Genomic DNA, 15,171 nt, shown 5'->3' with positions numbered 1-15,171 from the left:
TACAGAGATACGGTATAACAGCATTGAGCAGTACGACATTCTAATGTTTCTAGAAGGCGCCGTGTATATTGGAGGGAAAAAATATTTCATCAGGAGAGAAAGGTGTTAATAATGACTTAATATTTACCGGAAACGGTAAAACGTAAAGTAGGCTACGTTAAGTTGTTATTTCAGGGAACGCTTCAATTATCTGATACAGTATTCGCTGCTGGAGTCTTGATAGAGAAAACTTGATTCGACATGGAATTATCTGATATTCGCTGCTGGAGTCTTAATACAGAAAATATGAACTTGATATGGTATTTTCTGATATTAGTTGCTGGAATCTTGATAGAGAAAATATGAATTCGACATGGAATTATCTGATATTCACTGCTGAAGTCTCGATACAGAAAATATGGACTCAACATGAAATTATCTGATATTCGCTGCTAGAGTCTTGATATAGAAAATATGAACTCAACATGGAATTATCTGATATTCGCTGCTAGAGCCTTGATACAGAAAATATGGACTCAACATGGAATTATCTGATATTCGCTGCAAGAGTCTTGATACAGAAAATATGGACTCAACATGGAATTATCTTATATTCGCTGCTAGTCTTGATACAGAAAATATGGACTCAACATGGAATTATCTGATATTCGCTGCTAGAGTCTTGATACAGAAAATATGGACTCAATATGGAATTATCTTATATTCGCTGCTAGAGTCTTGATACAGAAAATATGGACTCAACATGGAATTATCTGATATTCGCTGCTAGAGTCTTGATACAGAAAATATGGACTTGACATGGTATTTCCTGATATTAGCTGCTGAAATCTTGATACGAGAAAATATGGATTCGACATGAAATTATCTTATATTCGCTGCTGGAGTCTTGATACAGAAAATATGGATTCGCTGTAGAATTAGCCTATCTAATATTCGCTGCTGGAGTATTGATATAGAAAATATGGACTCAATATGGAATTATCTTACATTCACTGCTACAGTTTTGATACAGAAAAATGACTGAACATGAAATTATCTTATATTCGCTGCTGGAGTCTTGATACAGAAAATATGGACTCTACATGGAATTATATTCGCTGCTGGAGTCTTGATACAGAAAATATGGACTCAATATGGAATTATCTTACATTCGCTGTTACAGTTTTGATACAGAAAAATGACTGAACATGGAATTATCTTATATTCGCTGCTGGAAAAACTAATCGTAAGATGTGCTAAAATCCTTGGAAGAGGTTAAAACATGGAGGGCCGTATTCATGGACATTCTTAGCGCGGGTTTTCGGTGGATGATCAGTGTTTTTCATATTCATAAACCAGTGTTAGCGATAGGATACGATCTGAATTCTGTAGGCCTACAAGTAACCAGTGGATAGCCGGGGCTAGCTTAGTACGTTCGTAGCGCGTGCTGCGAAATGTCTATGAATAGCACCCGGAGGGGTTGGAGTGGAGGACAGCAAATATTTTATAACAAGGTGGAATAAACGCGACAAGCCTCCTTCTGCAGAGCGAACATCTACGAATATCGAACTTCGCCATACTCGACAAACTTGAACCGTACATAGCACCCGTAATGCACGACCCTAGTCTAGATATAGAAAATACTGATTCGAATGAAATTATCTAGTATCTGCTGCTGGAGTCTTAATACAGAACATATGGACTTGATATTCGCTGCTGAAGTATAGAGGGGAGAAAATGTAGAATTATCTGATATTCCCTGCAGAATTCGTAATACAAAAAATATAATGAATTATTTTATATTCGCTGCTGGAGTCTTCACAGAGAAAATATTAAATTTACCGTGAAATTATCTGATATCCACTGCTGGAATCTTAATGGAGAAAACATGGATTTGTCATGAAATTATTAGACCTTGGTTGCTGGAGTTTTGATACAAAAACTTAGTAACCAAGAAATTCTGACACAAAATTATGTATTCGTCAAAATATCTCTAGAAATGGGTTCCCCTAATGACAAACTGACATAAGACTCAATTTAGCCACGACTTCCCCTCCGATTACGTAATTATAGTGCGACAATTGAATAAATACAGCAGGTGTTTTCGTGGTCGAGATTCAAACCGACAGCCAACTGAAGAAGAATCGGAAGTGGTTTCCGTACCACACAACTCGCGTGCGACCGCACATCATTCAGTGCGGTCATCAACAATAACTGCCCTGAGACTCCACGTCTTCATGTCTCCACAGTGGAGCATCACAAGTGTCAATGACCAAACCGTTCGCACCTTCAACTTTGTCAACTTGGATTTCAAATAGATTATTCAATGTAACTTCATCTTCTTTCTTCCCTTCTTCAAAGCAGTTGCTGTTCTCTGTTATTCACAAAGAAAACACAGACTTTTGGAATCTCAGATGTTCCATATTTCTGTTTCGGATGGAAGTTAATGATTTAAGACGAATTACAGAGAAGTAAAATTACACAGGAGAGCCTGAGCGCTTTACAGCGGAAAGGAAAGAGACAGACGAAAGAGGTAGTATATGCCGCTTGGTCGAGCTATATACAGGGATGGCCAACACTGATTCAGTAGATAAAGGGAAGAGAATCGAAGGTCCGAGAATAATAAATAAAAGCGCGAGTTAGTCTTCAGTCAGCCTTCAAGTCTTGTCTTGGATAGTGGAGACGTATCCAGAGGATGTGAGTTCGACGTGCAGTAAACTTGAGTGGGTCCATAACTGTGGCAGCGTCCAGGCGAGTGCGTATCCGGAAGGCTTGAGTTCGATGTGCAGTGAACTTTAACAGTGAGCTAGAAGAACTAGCCAAGGCGAACGAACTGTGAACTGAGAACTGACAGTTTTGTTCTACACATAGTGCTTCTGAATATCAGTTGAAATTAGGAGTACATTGTTGTTCTTCTCAATAATACCCGTGTATTATCATTGTCGCTGTGTGGAGTGCAATAACGAGTACTGTGTTGCTGTGTTGAGTGGAATACCCATTGTTGCAGGGTGAATCATTAATAATAAAAGCCACATTGTTATCGGGGCGTGGTGGAAAAGTAGAAATAAAAGTTACAATATGCATAATAAGTCAAAATACAAAATAAGATATTGGGGGAAGATCCCCATGTAACCACAAAAAAAGAGAAAGCCCCAATTTGTTCTCTTTCCTTAGCTTTTAGAATCCAACAATCACTTTTAGCTCGTTTTCTAGTTCTTTCAAGGCACCTGCTTCAGCTACAGCACCCTTCAGAAAAATTAAAATCATGGGAGAATTTCAAGTAATTGAAGTTTTTTTTTAATATCAGGCTTTTCCAGGTTTCCCACGCCAAAATATCAATTTCCTGGCTAATTTCACACTTTTTCAGCTCTGTAGACACCCTGAATTATGTAGAGTGGAAGTAATATAACTGTGCAGATTTTCACAGATTATTCCTTGGGTAGAGTACAACAAAAAATTATAAAACCATATTAAACAAGAATGATTTTTTTTTTCAGAAAAAAAAATTCCCCCTAAATGTTAACACTGTTTTACTCGATAAGTATTATCAGTACGATTCTGATTTTTGTGCTTATCATTAGAGAAATTGATACGAAATTCATATTCTTTTGCAGTTTTAAAATAAAATGAACGGTTTTCTTACAAATTAAATAAGAAAACCAACACGTATCGCTATTTCCTGCCATGAAGAAGTCAGGCAACCCACTGCAATGACTAGTGACGGAATACTGCTTTCAGACCTGAGTTTGCGTGTGTATTCGTAGGTTTTGCCAAACTACACAGACTTTCAGCCTAATTTTCTAATTAACCACACAATTACAAAACGGAAAATATATTATTTATTTTAAAATATTCTATTTCTCCCTTAAATCTGTACAGATACATCATTTCCACCCTTTATATAGACTACAGCTCAAGGAGTTATAAAGTTGTTTAATAAGGGAAAAACTTTCGGGAAAATTTATAATAATAGCAATACAATTATAAAACTTACCAAAATCAACAAGCTAAATAAAAGCTGCTTAAGGGGGGAAAATTGTCTGGGAATTTTTATCATTAGCTGTACATAACACATACACAGGCACTTCAATTGGTGGATAGAGGAAGGCATCACTAAAACCACTGCGGTTCAAAGGGTTATCTCTCCTACATATCACGGTTAAGGCTAACACGAAGTCTCTAGACAACCACTGATTACACTAGTTTCATATTGTGTTAAAATCGTATTGTTTTAGTACAAACAGTTCAACAATCTGTATAAATATAACGAGCTTCGATAACAATCCACAATTTGCCGGATACGTAGAAGACAAGACAAGGTCCTGACAGCCGCAACCGATCGAAGCAAGGGCCGACGAAATGAATGAAAAGAAGTCGCAAGTCACCGGAAATGACGTAGCCGAAGTCTTCAACCAAGTTAAATGAACGCTAAATACAAAAAGAAGGCAGATATGTATATTAAACAGTAGACTATTGAAATTTTCCCAGACAGGCGTACAGACGGACGGACAGACCGCGGGGGGATGACAATACCAAATTAGTAATCTTTATAGCTATTCCCACGGTATAAACAAAGAACTGGGACGTCTCACCTTCAAAGACCCCGATGTAAAATTAAATTCCACCGTTTCCTGTGAGGGGATGGGGAACTATATCGATGGTGAAAACACGTATGCAAATTTCACGTCTACGAATAACTGGTTTTATTTTTCAATACATGGGTGGAAATTCAATAGCACTCAATACAGTGGAAAATAGGCATCTTCTTCCGTGGTTAGTGAATCAGAGAAGTAGACAATCTGTATTTAAATATTACATTACCTCTCTTCTTTCCTCCATCTTACACTTACGGCCTAGATGATACATGAACACTACTTTTTTTTCGTAAGAAGTAATTGCTAATTTACTATAAATTGGTTTTGGTTGGTTCAGTCTCTGATAATTGATTAATTTTTTTAATTAATAAATCTGTTTGTTGAAATCCTTTCAATTACAATGGGTATAAGTCTGTATCCATACACAAGTAAGCAGGTTCGTAGTAAAATGTATTTACTTTTTATTTGCAAACACACAAAAAAAAAGAGATAAATTCAATAATTGTCTTATTTTTACTGAATTTTCCTTTCTTACTACGGAATAAAACTCCGAGATAATCGTTTCTTAATTTAATATACAATATTATTCACAGAATAAATTTATTGGTAAAACCTGAATAATACTTCCCACCAGAGGTAGACCAATCTCGGACGTCAGGTGGCCATGACGCATATTTGTTTTTTTTTAATATGGCCCCTGAATTTTTTATGGAGTTCAAAATTTTTCTAGGCTTCGATTTCTTTCATGATTCTACGTACCAAGCGCTCTCACCATTGAGCTACGCCGAAGTACAATCCACAGCACCGAATCGAATTCCCCTCCTCCAGTATTTTTCCCTTTGTGACCTGACTTCAAGTTGGGCATGTATGTTGACATTTTATTAAGTCAACTGCCATTATACAAGGAGCGCACTCAGTTGAGCGACTTGGTGGCCGGGATTCCACAGTAATATGCACAGTAATCTGTACAGAAATATGCACTGTTGCTAGTAGAATTTACGTAAAGATTATTATTTTTTGGTCCTACAGAATATATGTTATAGTGCGCTCCTTGTATAATGGTAGTTGACTTAATATAAAATGTCAACATACATGCCCAACTTGGAGTCTGCCACAAAGGGAAAAACACTGGAGGAGGAGGAGGAGGAGGAGGGTTCGATCCGGTGCTGTGGATTGGACTTCGGCGTAGCTCAATGGTGAGAGCGCTTGGTACGTAGAACCAAGGACCCGGGATCGATCCCTGGCGCCGGAGCGAATTTTTCTCCTGTAATATTAATTGTTACCATAACAGATATATTCTGTAGGACCAAAAATAATAATCTTTACGTGGATTCAGAGTACCCTGTTAGCCAAGGATATAATATATAATATAATATATAATATTATCTTATATCATGAAAACTGAAAATTTATATTTTATCTTCCTCCACCCGCTATTTTAATATGTAAATGTGGTGTCGATCTCTCTCTTTGTAAGCACATTTTGTTTCATACGTCCAACTTGAAAATGGTTTCTCTTTCAATTCTACATTGTCCTCAATGTTCTCTCAGTATGAGCCATTTTCCACAAAATTAATATGTAGCCTACCACACAAACGCATGCACTTTTGATTAAACTAAACTCAACAACACAGCGCTTTCACAGAACACCAATATAGCGCGACGTAATATTGTGACGGAACGCCAGCCTCGTTTCATACGGAGATGTACCGAATCAATACCCTCTCCCCGATTCCCCCTCGAGTTTGTGAGTCAAGGTCGTATCCATGCTTTTACAGTTTAAAGGCTTTTTGCCTTAAGCCTCGCTGCTCGCATTGCTCTCTCCGTACTGGAATGACAGCGAACTCAATACATGGAAGGACCTGAGAGCAACCAAATGTTCCATTACATCGTTATTACGAACTTATAGACCTACAGACTGTTAGTAGGAATAATAACTCAAATTTTTTGGTCAGGCTCAGCCTCAAACGCCTCTTACGAGCTTCGCCACTGGTTACATCTCCGTAACCAGCTTAATAAGAAACTACTGATACGAATATTCTCAATAGATTCTCCAAATCGAATAATTTTATGCTGCAAAACTTTAAGTCAACAAACAGGTGCACGAGTCCGAGCACTGATGCGTTTCTACCTGTCGCTGACTCCAAGGATGTGAAGTCACTCCTTATTTTACAAGGCACATATCCTCAAGACTTGTATAACTATAACATCCGGGGGTCATCAACAGACGTCATTTGGGTCAGGTTTACGTTCAACTCGTTCAAGCCATTGTCGCAGTGCTTCCACCTGCCAGTGCGTTACTGTGCCGCGTCATGCTCTTCTTTTTTTTCTTTGTGGTCAATCGTCTTTCGTCCAGAAATCCCGTCTTCATCATTTTCCTTACTTCCTGGGACACACATTCATGTCGCATGTTTCATGCTGCAGGTTCTGAAGACGGAGTAAATAAAAGACGGTGGACCCAAAAGACAATGGTTACGTTTCCTCTTGGTGCCCAGCAACCATAAATCCTGTTACCGGTTTTTCAACTTCGATATTTTACGCAGATCCCAACCGAGTAAAAAAAATTCCAAAGTAGAGATAAAAAAATCTTCCTTCCTTTTATGCCAGTACAAATTTCATTCACTGTTTCCGCTCTTACTACGTAGTAGATGAGACGAAATTCTTTTACGAAACAGAGACTTGTTGCCATTCATATTTTATACTCGCACAGAGTGATGAATACAAGGGGTGGCCTTCCACTACATTCATAAAAATTAATCTCCCTTCTCATTACTGGAGAAAATGGTGAAATATTCATTTTTCCCATACCTACAAAATGTGGGTATTACTTATTTGAACTACTCACAACCAGTATTTGTGCTCGTGTATGTATTCAAACGGAATGAAAACCTCGCATAATATAAAAAAAAAAATTTCGTGAATAGAATAATAATAAATAAACAGACACGGACATAGATACCCAAGGCTCCTAGGCAGTTAATGAGTCGGGCCCACTTTTTGATACTTTAGCACACAAAAAAAATCACTTTGTTGACCTAAGGTTCCAGGTTTGGCTTCCTCTAAAGCAGGTTTGAATAACTTTACTTTTAGTTGTTTAACGTACTGTGACTTTAGAAAATAGACGAGCAGACTTAGAAATGAAATAGACAAGTACCAACTATAATTTTCTTGTACTGCTGTGCTACTGCCTACCATTCACTAATAATTTCCGGAATATTCTATCTTAAGGGATTATTCTATAAAATCTTAAGACACTATAAACTAGAAAATGTTATAGAATGAAGTCAGGGATGATATGAAAAAAACAAAAAGAAAGAACACTAACACACTTTAATTGTCAAAAAATTGACTGTGGTCAATTATTTTCATTGTTTGTATACATCTGAAATCTGATCAACTATATATATATACATTGTCGGCCTCGGTAGCGTAGTTGGTATAGCGCTGGCCTTCTGTGCTCGAGGTTGCGGGTTCGATCCCGGCCCAGGTCGATGGCATTTAAGTGTGCTTAAATGAGACAGGTTTATGTCAGTAGATTTACTGGCATGTTAAAGAACTCCTGCGGGACAAAATTTAACAGATTTCTCAGCCTTGTAGGCTTTGACGTCAATTTCACTATACTGCCATCTAGCTACTGCATAAGAAGTCACGTTATAACTCTCATTTGAATTGCATGGAGCAACTGTATTTCCATCTAGTGGTCGTTCTCAAACGACGGTGGCGATCCTGGTGGTTGTTCTCTTCCATATGTCACCGATTTTAACATGGGGATGGCCAATCTGATGTGATCAGGGGTTATATGTAGCTAATCGGCGATGTATGCAATGGAGGGGGAAAGGAATTGGCCACCCTAGCCCATTATCTCCTGGCCTAGTTGCGTCATAAGTGATGGCATATTGATATCACTTGTGAGGTTCAGATCTGTCTTGGACAGTTGACTAAACAACAATAATTTATTTTGTATTTCGTTCGGAAACATTGACATTATTTTCAGTGTCCTGGCTCCTCAATGTGTAACATTTTATAGCCTATATGAAAGTTTTAATGTACCAACAAATTATCATTATCATTATTATTACTATTTTCCCCGGCCAAGTGCATTCATAAACAATTTACAAATGAGACTAGAGCCTTCTAGTGTTTTCTTCATATTTCTTTATTGGTTTATTCTACGACTCTTTACCAACTGCGATGATTATCTAGCGAAATGAGTCTTGGGTCCAAACACAAAAGTTATCGAGGTAAAAGCCGGAAAAGCTTCAACCAGGTAACTTATTCCACTCAGGATTGAAACCCGGACTCGATCGTTTAACGGTCAGACACGCTAATCCTTACTCCATAGCTGTAGACGCCATCTAGTGTTAACTACTCTAACTACACATCAGTAAGACATAAAACGGGATAATGGAAATAGTAATTTTACTACAAACACAACGGAATTAAAAAATATATGAAAATTGAACTAAACACAATAATTAAATAGATGTGACACTCCGTAAAAGTAAATTTATTGGCTGTACTTTATACTGATGGAAACTTATGTTTATTTAATTATTTATGAGTTTATAATTAAGAAATAACTGTGGATCATCAGCGACAAAATAAATGTGGTTCCAAGTGATGTCAATTTTTGGCGAAAATGAGATTTTGCGATGTTGTGCATTCTCATGATATCTTTACTGTGGCAAAATTGACATGCATCTCTCTATTATTTTTCTCTTTAACCCGTTGATACGAAACATGATTCCTATGCTTCTATGCTTTTATAATTTCGTTGAAACTTTAAATGCTCGCTTCTGGAAAACTGCCAGAAATGACATCACATTTTTGCCTTGAAACCACAGAAATACTGTATGACAACATGAAATCGACAACACTACAATGATACATGGCTCTGATAGGTTCAAATTTAACATACTCTTTCACATTGGTGAAATGGTACACGAAGTATAAAATACAGTTAATTTCAAATATCTTTGCTAGATGCAAACGACAGCGTAAGGTGGAAATAAATCAAAAAGAAAAAAATTATACGTTCAGTAGAATACATATATTTTGTAACGCAAAACACATTACAAACTTGAAGTTATTTCTTAAGTGGTTTATTTTACGACACTTTATCAACTGCGATTGTTTTCTAGAGTCTAAGTTAAGTGAAGATGATAATGCAAGCGAAATGAGTTCTGGGTCTAGTGCCGAAAAGTTACCCAGCAGTTGCTCTTACTTCGCTGAGTGAAAACTCTGTAAGAACCTTCAACCAGGTAACTTGTCTCAAATCAGAATTTGAACCCGAGCCCGCTTGCTTCACGGTCAGAGACATGAAACCGTTACTCCATAGCTGAGGATTTTTTTTTACATTGGGGAATTTAATTGAAGTGAATTTTATTATGGCAGGCAGAGTAACTATCTCATGCCCCCATGTTATATTGCTACCAATGCACTTCATTAGAACCAGGTACCCAGCTTCGAAGCCGTTAGTCCTGTGAAATTACAGTATTTCGCTTAAAAAATATATATATATATATATATATATATATATGTCGATGAGTAAGTTCAACAAACGTGAAAGGGATACAGCGGAGCTAAAAATAAACATTACGTGGTCGGAAATTTCTCCTTCACACCAAAATGGGCAGCTAGTTGCGGGTAGGACAGGTTGGTAACGCTACTGCAAACGTTAATGTAATGTAAGGTGATCCATTAAAGAAAAGAGAAATGTAATGCAGTTTCCTTTCACTCATACTTTTATTTCCAATATAATAATAAAAGGTTACTAGTCAGCGATGGATGCATTATCTGCTGGGTTAGTTGCCTAATGATTGATGTCTTATTAGTATCACTTGTGAGATTTAAACCAGTCTTCGGACTGCTGGCTAAACTCGTACAACATACTAATAAAATATGTCTGGAAGTTGGACAATAACCATTAAACAGATCGCCAGATTCCATATTAATCTTAGGGTAACAGCAACAAACGTTGAACGTTCAGAAAGCTGATGCTGTGGAAAGAGTTTCGGATCATGTTAAAGGGCTGGCCCTCTCGACACACTCATCTCTTAATATCATAAAGCTCATCACAAGAAAATCCATCAACTCAACCATATCTGTCTTCTAATAATTGCAAGTCACCCTCAATCACCATCAGCTGTTTAATTCTGCTGGTTCTGTGCATAAATCGTGACCTTGCTCAGGCGAGTTTCTTAATCCTACACTGTTAAGCCGCGAATCCACGAAGCCAGGCTGTCTCATGCTTCGCCCAGTGCATGCCTCGCCTCGCAATACTGCAGTGCGAGGCTGCCTCACCCGTGATGGATGGAATTAAAGGTGCCTAGCAGTGACTACCTCATTCCGTGTGGACTGTTCATTGGTAAATATGCCATCACGCAACCCGATGTTTCTGCCTCAATTATTGCTGCGCACTAATTGGTGGCTCACGCTGCTTCGCGTTCTTGCCTCGCTACCAAAAGAGCAAAACCGCGAGGCAAACAACAAGCGAGGCTGCAGCAATTAGAAGAATATATTATTCGACTTCTTTTTAATAGATAGGGCCTATGTGTAATTATGGAAGCTTATATCGTTTGCATCTAACATGATACGAAGCAATTAACATTCATTTGCATGGAAAAGTGACTTACCCTCATTTCCTCTGGCGATATGCTGTTGTCCGTGTAAGCACACAACACGTCCACAGAGAGCACCTGACACTGCCGGATCTTGGTGGCCAGGAGCAGACACACAGCAGCCACGAGTTGGAGCTGCCGACGTGAGATGGGGCAACGGCACAGGAATCTGTCCAGGAAGTTCACTGCCAAGGGGAACACTTGATCCTCACAGTGCTGCTCCTCGCACACCTGCAGTAGACAATGATCACAATACTGCAAAGCATGCTATTATCTATCAAATGAAAAATAAAATATCACATTAGCTTTAGATGATGTAGGACACTACATTCTAGTTTCCTGATACGTTTACTGACCTCATTGTTAAGGGATTAAATGGGTGAAATTTCCATTTTCCGCACTTTTTAAGCTCCAGATTCAGCTTTTTGTTGCTGCTTGTTAATACAGAGTGACAATAGAGTACAGACTGAACATAGCGCTTCCATTCCAGCTTAGCGCATGACGTCTATGTTCCACACAGACTACTGATAAGTGATGTGAGAGAGGTAGGCCCCTTTACACTTAAGATTTACATGAAATACGCTAACGTAGTACGAATACAATACTATATTACAGACCGATTATAATTATTTAGTCCTGACAGCTCGGTGACGCGAAAGAGGGGAAGTAATAGGAGTAGTGGGGAGAGCTCCGGAGTAGAGATAAGAGCGAGCGGTCACTAAAGAAATGCAATACCCTACTGTTAAGGGATTAAGCTCCAGATTCAACTTTTTGTTGCTGCTTGTTAATACAGAGTGACAACAGAGTATAGACTGAACATAGCGCTTCCATTCCAGCTTAGCGCATGACGTCTTTGTTCCACACAGACTACTGATAACGAGGGATGTGACAGAGAAGTAGGCCCCTTTACACTTTAAGATTTACATGAAATACGCTAACGTAGTACGAATACAATACTATATTACAGATCGATTATTTAGTCCTGACAGCTTGGCGACGCGAAAGAGGGGAAGTAATAGGAGCAGTGGGGAGAGCTCTGGACTAGAGATAAGGGCGAGCGGCCAGTAAAGAAATGCAGTACAGCTTAACTACTGTTCTCCAACCAGGAGATAAACCGTGAAAGGAATATGCTTACTATTGCGTCATCTACTGGAGCGAAGTAGATAGATAATATTAGAGTTATAACGTCAGTTTAAAAATCATGCGCTCTCCAGCATATGTTATTTCCCGTATGGAGAGATTAAAAGACCAGGAGATTAACCGTGATCTAATTTTGTAACTAGGGTACTTAGTATAAAAATGTGTATATCAGTGTTATTGTTTGTGCTGTGAGACTTAGCCAATAGAGATACGAGTACCCACGTGTGTGACCTTATGACATCAACATTCATTCACAGCATCACCCCGCTCCCTCTCATTCCCTGGAGAATTTCTCGTGGTTGGAGTACAGTATACTGGTAACACACCACTCTACCGCACGCGTGGCATCCGATCGCTCTGAATGCAAGCGACTGACTAACCCGAACACCCCTTGGCGTAACTTAATGGACTCGTCTGACCCAGGCGCACATTGTCGGAGACTGTCAGGACTAAATAATCGTACTGTACACTATCTAGAGTAAACCGTACTTCAAAGGAACATAATTTTATCCTCTTAAGAGTTTCATGCCAAATGACTAGATCCCTATTCCAGTATGATGTATACAAACAATTGTTCTTCCGATACATATCAAGTGAGATATACAGTACTGCCTGGTAATTTAGACGTATGCATCTGCCAGAACTTCAATCAGACGTGCATGGTCGTTTAATAAATGCAACCACGTATCACAGTAACTACGGAATGACATTACTAATAGAAAAAATAAATAGATCTAAATAATACTATGTCAGTATTGGTCGTCAAAGAGAACAACTTGTAATTCAGATGGATTCCATGCGTTACGATACGACATTCAGAATACGGTACATTTTTCTACAAGAAACTGTGTTTAAAATATGTGGTAATAATAATAATCCGTGGAGCTATAGCCCGTGAAGGGCCTAGCCTAGACCGACCAGCCGGCTGCTGGCCTCACGCCCACATGTCGAAGCAGAAGTGGACGATCATCCAACCAGAATGGAGGTATCGCGTGGTTAGCACGATGATCCCCCCAGCCGTTATAGCTGGCATTCGCAACCGGATTTCGCTACCTATCGTAGCTCCCCAAGTGCATCACGATGCTGGGTGGGCACCAGTCCAATACACTGGCCGAAATTTCATGAGAAAATTTGTTCCCCCCTAAGGACTCGAACCAGCGCGCATTCTGTAACGCGAGTCCTAGGCAGGATGCCTTAGACCGCGACGCCATGGCGCGGGACTTAAAATGTGTGATACATTTAATAAATTAAATTGGACCACATGGTTTCAAAAAATAACTATTGAAGGTTATGTCAATATAAAATAAATTTCAGAAGCAAAATTTGTGTTTTGTAGCATTTTTCGTTACGATCTGACATAAGTGCAAACTCGTTTTACACAATTATGTTTGTAAAATTTAATTCAAGACATTTATCTTGAGTGGATTTCCACAAGTGTTTACTAGATCACAAACAACATTTCTTGCTCAAACTCGATCATCAGGTAAGTAGGCCCTACCAACGATCAGGAAATTACACGAAGTATAAGCTTATCTCCAATCAATACAGTTAGTTAATGTAATTAAGGATTATTAACAGTTTTGTATCAATTTTATAGTATACTAACAATTTACAATATTAGGTCTATATAAAATATTCAAAATAAGCGTTACGTCACGTGTTATCTTATCACATCCTGCTTTTTGTGGAAAATCCTGCGTTCTCAGACATGTTCTGCTTTTCGCTTTTTCCATCTGGTGACCCTAATACGCAGATGTCACCATCATCTAAAAGTTAACAGGCTGATGTGCACAGAAGCTTAACACCCAAACCGAATGCAATCTGAATATAATCCCATGTTGTTACAGGGCAGTCCATCAAAATATCCTTAAAACTGTGTTTTGATAGTTGAATCTGTGGTATGACAGGCCATGAAGAGCTGAGATCTATCAGCCAACTACACGCCTGATGTTCACATGCCTCTGCAGAGGTGAACGATCATGCAACCAGTATGGAAGTAACGTATGGTCAGCAAGATGATCACCCCAATCATTATAGCTGGCCTACAAAAAAATCGCTACTCATTGCAGCTCCCCAAATTCATCATAATGCTTGGTGGACACCGGTCTCATACAATGACCAAAATTTCATAAGAAATTTCTTTACCTATGAGGACTCGAACCCGCACTCATTTCGTACCGCTAGTCCAAGGAATGATGCCTTAGGCGCAGGCATATCTATTAGAAAATAAACAACTTTTTCTTCTCATTTTGCAAAATAACTGTAAAAGAAAGCTCAAAGCATGCAACTATTTCGTAAGAGGCCTATACACAGTGTTCCACAAATCTACAGAGCAAAAAGCGCGACGCCGACCCTAGGTTGTCTGATAAAATGTTTTGGCCTCTTCTACCGTCCCTTAAATTTAATGCACGGACATCTGAAACACCCTGCATGTACGGGCTATTTGCAAAATACTCTCTTGCTACCACCAATTCCATCGACACTAAATAATTTAGTACCTGATACAGCGTAGTTAAATAAACTAAGGGCCGTATTCATAGACATTTTTAGCGCGGGCTTCCGGTGGATGATCAGCGTTTTTCGTATTCATAAACCAATGTTAGCGATAGGATATGATTTGAATTCTGTACTAGTAAAGGCTGGTTCACAATAAACCGGGAACGGAAACTGCAACGAGAAGGGAAATGATGTTAAAATAAATGTATTTAAATGTGACCATTCACAATAGTTCATTGTGAATGTTCACATTTAAATACATTTACTTTAACAATATTTCCGTTCTCGTTGTCGTTTCCGTTCCCGGTTTATTGGGAACCAGCCTTAACCAGTGGATAGCC

General features: G+C 38.7%; 1 protein-coding gene across 1 annotated transcript in view; it reads right to left on the bottom strand.

Moving 5' to 3' along the window:
- The window catches only part of LOC138696784 (G1/S-specific cyclin-D2-like), a 127,952-nt gene that overhangs the window by 109,281 nt on the left and 3,500 nt on the right, over positions 1-15,171 (bottom strand). Inside the window, exon 2 of the mRNA XM_069822188.1 lies at positions 11,210-11,425. Coding sequence (XP_069678289.1) covers positions 11,210-11,425 — 216 coding nt within the window. The remainder of the gene's footprint in view (positions 1-11,209; positions 11,426-15,171) is intronic.

This window comes from Periplaneta americana, chromosome 3 (assembly GCF_040183065.1).
Source record: "Periplaneta americana isolate PAMFEO1 chromosome 3, P.americana_PAMFEO1_priV1, whole genome shotgun sequence".
Lineage (NCBI taxonomy): Eukaryota > Metazoa > Arthropoda > Insecta > Blattodea > Blattidae > Periplaneta > Periplaneta americana.
The sequence above is the reverse complement of the archived record's forward strand: the minus strand, read 5'-3'. Positions and strand labels throughout refer to the sequence as shown.